This window comes from Salvelinus namaycush, chromosome 5 (assembly GCF_016432855.1).
Source record: "Salvelinus namaycush isolate Seneca chromosome 5, SaNama_1.0, whole genome shotgun sequence".
In the NCBI taxonomy this organism is placed as follows: domain Eukaryota; kingdom Metazoa; phylum Chordata; class Actinopteri; order Salmoniformes; family Salmonidae; genus Salvelinus; species Salvelinus namaycush.
In genome coordinates, this window is record NC_052311.1 from 61,324,309 (window position 1) to 61,332,188 (window position 7,880).

Consider the following 7,880-nt stretch of genomic DNA (forward strand, 5'->3'; position numbering starts at 1 on the left):
TTCCATGACGCACTCCTCCACCTCCATGGCCGGGGTACCTTCTCCTGCTGACTTCATTGTAGGTCAGAGATTCTGTCAAAATTTGTGTGTATAGGTGGCAGGGAAGTCAGGCGCAGGAGAATTAAACTTGGTAAAATTTAGTAATTTAATAAAACAAAACATAACTCCAAAACCATAAATACAAAATGAAACAAATTGGGTACGAGGACCCGTCGCGCACCAAATACAAACAACACGACACTGAACATAAAACAATCTCTGACAAAGACATGATGGGAACCAGAGGGTTAAATACACAACAGGTAATGAATGGGATTGAAACCAGGTGTGTAGGAAGACAAGACAAAACCAATGGAAAATGGAAAATGGATCAATGATGGCTAGAAGACCGGTGACGTCGACCGCAGAGCACCACCCGAACAAGGAGAGGCATCGACTTCGGAAGAAGTCGTGACAGGGGATGAGGTAGTTGGGTGAGCTATTTACAGATTGGCTATGTACAGGTACAGTGATCGGTAAGCTGCTCAGACAGCTGATGCTTAAAGTTAGAGAGGGAGATATAAGACTCCAGCTTCAGCGATGTTTGCAATTCGTTCCAGTCATTGGCAGCAGAGAACTGGAAGGAAAGGCGGCCAAAGGAAGTGTTGGCTTTGGGGATGACCAGTGCAATGTACCTGCTGGAGCCCGTGCTAAGGATGGGTGTTGCTATGGTGACCAGTGAGCTGAGATAAGGTGGGGCTTTACCTAGCAAAGACTTATAGATGACCTGGAGCCAGTGGGTTTGGCGACGGATATGTAGTGAGGCCCAGCCAACAAGAGCATACAGGTCACGGTGGTGTGTAGTATATGGGGCTTTGGGGATAAAACGGATGGTACTGTGATAGACTACATCCAGTTTGCTGAGTAGAGTGTTGGAGGCTATTTTGTAAATGACATCACCGAAGTCAAGGATCGGTAGGATAGTCAGTTTTACGATGTTATGTTTGGCGGCAAGAGTGAAGGAGGCTTTGTTGCGAAATAGGAAGCCGATTCTAGATTTAATTTTGGATTGGAGATGCTTAATGTGAGTCTGGAAGGAGAGTTTACAGTCTAACCAGACAGGTTAGACTTGGTCAGAACCGTCCAGAGTAGTGATGCTAGTCGGGCGGGAGGGTGCAGGCAGCAATCGGTTGAAGAGCATGCACTTAGTTTTACTAGCATTTAAATGAAGTTGGAGGCCACGAAGGAGTGTTGTATGGCGTTGAAGCTCGTTTGGAGGTTAGTTAGCACAGTGTCCAAAGAAGGGCCAGATATATACAGAATGGTGTCGTCAGAGAATCACCAGCAGCTAGAGCGACATCATTGATATATACAGAGAAAAGAGTCGGCCCGAGAATTGAGCCCTGTGGCACCCCCATAGAGACTGCCAGAGGTCCGGACAACAGGCCCTCCGATTTGAGACACTGAACTCTATCTGAGAAGTAGTTGGTGAACCAGGCGAGGCAGTCATTTGAGAAGCCAAGGCTATTGAGTCTGCCGATAAGAATGCGGTGATTGACAGAGTCGAAAGCCTTGGCCAAGTCGATGAAGACGGCTGCACAGTACTGTCTTTTATCAATGGCGGTTATGATATCGTTTAGGACCTTGAGCGTGGCTGAGGTGCACCCATGACCAGCTCGGAAACCAGATTGCATAGTGGAGAAGGTACGGTGGGATTCGAAATGGTCGGTGATCTGTTTATTAACTTGGCATTCAAAGATTTTAGAAAGCTAGGGCAGGATGGCTATAGGTCTAAAACAGTTTGGGTCTAAGGTGTCTCCCCCTATGAAGTGGGGGATGACCGTGGCAGCTTTCCAATCTTTGGGGATCTCAGACGATACGAAATAGAGGTTGAATAGGCTAGTAATAGGATTATCTGTAATCAAGGTAGCATCCACATTAATGTAGAAGTGTTCGGGAACATCTTACTTACAATAAAACTGACTTGACTCCAAAATGACGCAATACATTATTTACCATTTGCACAACATCATCCGAAACACAACCAAAACAAACTGCAATTGCATCCAACAAGTTTGTAGATACATAAGCTTGATGTAGTCATTGTGTGCTAGGAGTATGGGACCAAATACTAAACTTTTGACTAAATGAAATACACTATAAGTGATGGGGTGACTAGATACAAAAAGTGCATTCATTTCTAAACGATAAAACAGATATGTATGAAAGCACCCTTAAAATAAAAGGTGAAATTCTGTACTGTCGCCTCATACACTACATGACCAAATGTATGTGGACACCTGCTTTTGTGGCCTGCCATTTTGCAGCTGAGCCATTGTTGCTCCTAGACGTTTCCACTTCACAATAACAGCACTTACAGTTGACAGGGGCAGCTCTAGCAGGGCAGACATTTTACGAACTGACTTGTTGGAAAGGTGGCATCCTATGACGGTGCCACGTTAAAGGTCACTGAGCTCTTCAGTACGGGCAATTCTACTGCCAATGTTTGTCTATGGGGATTGCATGGCTTTGTGCTTGATTTTATACATCTGTCAGCAACGGGTGTTGCTGAGCCAAATCCACTAATTTGAAGGGGTGTCCACATACATATGGCCATGTAGTGTATAAAACATTTGTTCTCAAATCCAAAATGTCCGAGTATAGAGCCAAATAAAAAGTTTTATCTTCACTGCCCAAATAAATATGTAGGGGAGTGTACACCTAGCTGATGATTAACCAGTAGCTGGCAAACTGAATGTGACAGACATTTAGCCTTTTGAAGTGGCATGTGGCACATAAGGACATGTACCCATGGCTGGCCATATGCAGTATCAAAAGGACCACGGATACTTAACAGCCTGTGCTCATCCCACAAAGTCTATTCGCTTTCCAATGTTGCATCTTACAGAACAACCAATTATTCTGTTGAATGTTCTGATTGCATAACATTTTAAATGTGAAAATCATCTTTCTGTCTGGTTCTATTCAAATTTTACTCATAGAGCCTTCCTTATCTCTGCTACTATTCTTTAGTACTCTTGGTATGCCCTTGAATATAGGCCAGGGTCTGTGAGAGAAACGGCCACCTGTGATGTTAGAACTAGTACCTGAAAAGTACAACAACTTTTTCCCCTCCTCTTCTTTGAGGTGTTGCAAAAGGTCTCAATGATCCTACCACTCTGACAATCTGGCCAACAGCACAACTGTTTCAACACTAAACACTTTCTGTCCAAAGTCCCAAGGTTGAGACAGCTGCAGCTGTGACTTATTCCAATAACTAAATGTCCCATGATGACATTGGCGTGAGGAATGGGATAAACGCATGCTCTGAGTACCTGGTAGAATGTAAGGGGAGTTTGTGATAAGATGAGGCATGATGGGGCAGGAGAGTTTGGGGTGGGGCATCAGGCACGAGAGACTTGGAAAGGGGGCAGGGCAGGGTGGAGGGATATCAGTTGAGATAAAGGTATAAATGTAGAGAATCGCGGAGTGCACATGTCCAGTCTGGTAAATGAAGACTTGTCTCAGCAGCACGATGATTGGCCTGATTGTACTCACACTCCTGGGGGCTGCAGGTAACAAACACACACATAGAGACACACATAGAGACACGCAAAGAAACACGCATAAAGACACGCATTGAGACACGCATAGAGACACGCATAGAGACACGCATTGAGACTCGCATAGAGACACGGATTGAGACACACATAGAGACACACATAGAGACACGGATTGAGACACACATAGAGACACACATAGAGACACACATAGAGACACGCATAGAGACACGCATAGAGACACGCATAGAGACACGGATTGAGACACACATAGAGACACACATAGAGACACACATAGAGACACGCATAGAGACACGGATTGAGACTCGCATAGACACACGGATTGAGACTCGCATAGAGACACACATAGAGACACGGATAGAGACACGGATTGAGACACGCATAGAGACACGCATAGAGACACGGATTGAGACACGCATAGAGACACGGATCGAGACACACATTGAGACACACATAGAGACACGCATAGAGACTCGCATAGAGACTCGCATAGAGACACGCATAGAGACTCGCATAGAGACACGGATTGAGACACACATAGAGACACGCATAGAGACACGCATTGAGACACGCATAGAGACACGCATAGAGACACGCATAGAGACACGCATTGAGACACACATAGAGACACACATAGAGACACACATAGAGACACAGATTGAGACACACATAGAGACACACATAGAGACACGCATAGAGACACGGATTGAGACACACATAGAGACACACATAGAGACACACATAGAGACACGGATTGAGACACACATAGAGACACACATAGAGACACACATAGAGACACGCATAGAGACACGCATAGAGACACGCATAGAGACACGGATTGAGACACACATAGAGACACACATAGAGACACACATAGAGACACGCATAGAGACACGGATTGAGACTCGCATAGACACACGGATTGAGACTCGCATAGAGACACACATAGAGACACGGATTGAGACACGGATTGAGACACGCATAGAGACACGCATAGAGACACGGATTGAGACACGCATAGAGACACGGATCGAGACACACATTGAGACACACATAGAGACACGCATAGAGACTCGCATAGAGACTCGCATAGAGACACGCATAGAGACTCGCATAGAGACACGGATTGAGACACACATAGAGACACGCATAGAGACACGCATTGAGACACGCATAGAGACACGCATAGAGACACGCATAGAGACACGCATTGAGACACACATAGAGACACACATAGAGACACACATAGAGACACAGATTGAGACACACATAGAGACACACATAGAGACACGCATAGAGACACGGATTGAGACACACATAGAGACACACATAGAGACACACATAGAGACACAGATTGAGACACACATAGAGACACGCATAGAGACACAGATTGAGACACACATAGAGACACGCATAGAGACACGCATAGAGACACGCATAGAGACACGGATTGAGACACACATAGAGACACACATAGAGACACACATAGAGACACAGATTGAGACACATAGAGACACACATAGAGACACGGATTGAGACACACATAGAGACACACATAGAGACACAGATTGAGACACACATAGAGACACAGATTGAGACACACATAGAGACACGGATTGAGACTCGCATAGAGACACGGATAGAGACACGGATTGAGACTCGCATAGAGACACGGATAGAGACACGCATAGAGACACGCATAGAGACACGCATAGAGACACGCATAGAGACTCACATAGAGACTCGCATAGAGACTCGCATAGAGACACACATAGAGACACGCATAGAGACACGCATAGAGACACGGATTGAGACTCGCATAGAGACACGCATAGAGACTCGCATAGAGACACACATAGAGACACGGATTGAGACACGCATAGAGACTCGCATAGAGACTCGCATAGAGACACGCTTTGAGACTCGCATAGAGACACGGATTGAGACTCGCATAGAGACTCGCATAGAGACACACATAGAGACACGCATAGAGACACGCATAGAGACACGGATTGAGACACGCATAGAGACACGCATAGAGACACGGATTGAGACTCGCATAGAGACACGCATAGAGACACACATGTTTTACAGACAATGTGGACATCAGCTTAATGCTCTCCTTTTGCCCATCTTGTTTAATATAACATTATCTCTAACCTCTGCATCTCTCTGTCTTCTGTCACCTTCTTCCTGTCATGCTTTCTGAACACTACTCCCTCTCTCCATCCTACTCTCTTTCTCCTCTCACCCTCCCTCTCCCTTCCACTCCTTCCCTCCCTCAGCGGCAGCTCCTATGGATGACAGGATCGTGGGGGGTTATGAGTGTGAGGCTCACTCCCAGCCCTGGCAAGCCTCTCTTAACATCGGCTACCACTTCTGTGGTGGCTCCCTCATTAACGACCAGTGGATCATCTCTGCCGCCCACTGCTGGATGAAGTGAGTACTGCAGGGTCACTGTCAACCATCTTTTCCCTTTACTGTGCCTCCCAAAGGCCTCTTCATGTAAAGGTTTCTATTTTTTTTATCCTCTCCCTTCTCCAATTTTCCATCTGTCTTCACTTTCTGTCTTCCCCTCTCTCCTTCTTATCTTCTCTGCCTTCCTCTCTCCACTTATTCACCTTCATCCCTTTCTGCTCTCCTTCCTCTCATAAATCATGTCCTCTCTCTCTCTCCCTCGCTCTCTCACTCTCTCCTTCTCTCTCTCTCTCTCTCCCTCCCTCCAGTCCTTGGAGTCAGCTTGCCATCCTGGGTGACCACCACATCTGGGAGCACGAAGGAACGGAGCAGTACATGTCTGTGGACGCCATCTACTGGCACCAGAGCTATGACTACCAGACCCTGGACCACGACATTATGCTGTTGAAGCTGGCCCACCCTGTCACTCTCAACAAGTTTGTCAAGCCCATCGCCCTGCCCACAGCCTGCCCCAAGGCCGGTGACATGTGTGTGGTGTCTGGATGGGGAAACATCTACACCGACTCGGGTATTTATGTAGATGGGGTGTAGTATGGGATGGGGTGGAATGACAATGAGATTGGGATGAGATGAGAAAATATGGGTTATTGAATGTAATCAACTAAAATACATTTTCTTGAAATTATAGCTCACACTAGATCTACATGTTGATGGGAAATCAGCAAATCAATTTACTTGAGAGGGTAGCTACTTCTAAGAATACCACTTACTGTATATTTTCTTTCCCCCCCTCTCTCTCCCCCCAACCTTCTCTCTCTCTCTCTCTCTCTCTCCCCAACTGTGTCTCTATCTCTTTCTCTGTCTCTCATCTGTCTCTCTGTCTCTCTCTCTGTCAGTGTTCAACCCATTTAACCTGCAGTGTGTGGACATCCCCATCCTGTCTAAGAAGGCCTGTGAGGAGTCCTACCCTGGCCAGATTACTGATACCATGGTGTGTGCTGGATACCTGGAGGGAGGCAAGGACGCCTGTCAGGTATGGAGAATACCCCTGTAACCTCACAAACAGAACATTTCATTTGTTTGTTTATTCATTTATATATTAATTCATTATCTTTCTCTCTCCCTCTGTGTCTCTCTCAGGGTGACTCCGGCGGTCCCCTGGTATGTAACGGAGAGCTGCATGGCATCGTGTCCTGGGGTGTTGGCTGTGCCCAGCCCAACTATCCTGGTGTCTACACCAAGGTCTGTGCCCTGCTGCCCTGGATTCATGAGATCATCACCAACTACTAGCCTGTACCCTCCACACCAGAGTAGAGAGAGAGAGTGAGAGAGAGCTAGAGAGAGAGAGAGAGAGAGAGAGAGAGAGAGAGAGAAGGAGAAGGAGAATGAGCTTGAGAGGGGGAGAGAAGATGAAGTAGAGAGAGACAGAAGGCTGATGTTGTTACATACAGGAAGACAAAGAAACATCTAGTCAATAAAATGGCATCTTTGACTTCACTACTGTATGTTTGTCTTTTTTATTACAATTCTTTGTGTCAATAAAAAAAATACACAAACAATCAATGATTTAGATAACAGGGTAGATTACTACAATATTTAAAGTCACATCAAACAATTTAATAATTGAAAATGAGATGACACAAAGAAGCATGCTAACAGAGGTACTCTTCCACTGTTTGACATTTCCTAAGCACCCACCTACTAGTTACTAGTACAATCAAATAGTGACAATGGTATATTGTACAGAGCAAGAAATTAGATGGCAAAGACAAATTAAATGGAAAAGTAACCATGCTAACAAACATATGCTAACAGATGTATGGCCTCCATTGTTTTGCACTACACACTGCTAATGCTGTTAATGATGCAAATGCTAATAATGATGCTATAGCTAATTACAAT

The 7,880-nt window shown here is 45.5% G+C and overlaps 1 protein-coding gene across 1 annotated transcript; it reads left to right on the forward strand.

Moving 5' to 3' along the window:
- Positions 1–3,430: 3,430 nt before the first annotated feature.
- On the forward strand, positions 3,431–7,475 carry LOC120048637 (trypsin-2-like). Its single transcript, XM_038994744.1, has 5 exons — positions 3,431–3,554; positions 5,846–5,999; positions 6,287–6,546; positions 6,875–7,011; positions 7,119–7,475. The coding sequence occupies exons 1-5, from the start codon at positions 3,491–3,493 to the stop codon at positions 7,266–7,268; spliced, it is 765 nt and encodes a 254-aa protein (XP_038850672.1). The 5' UTR covers positions 3,431–3,490; the 3' UTR covers positions 7,269–7,475.
- Positions 7,476–7,880: the final 405 nt, after the last annotated feature.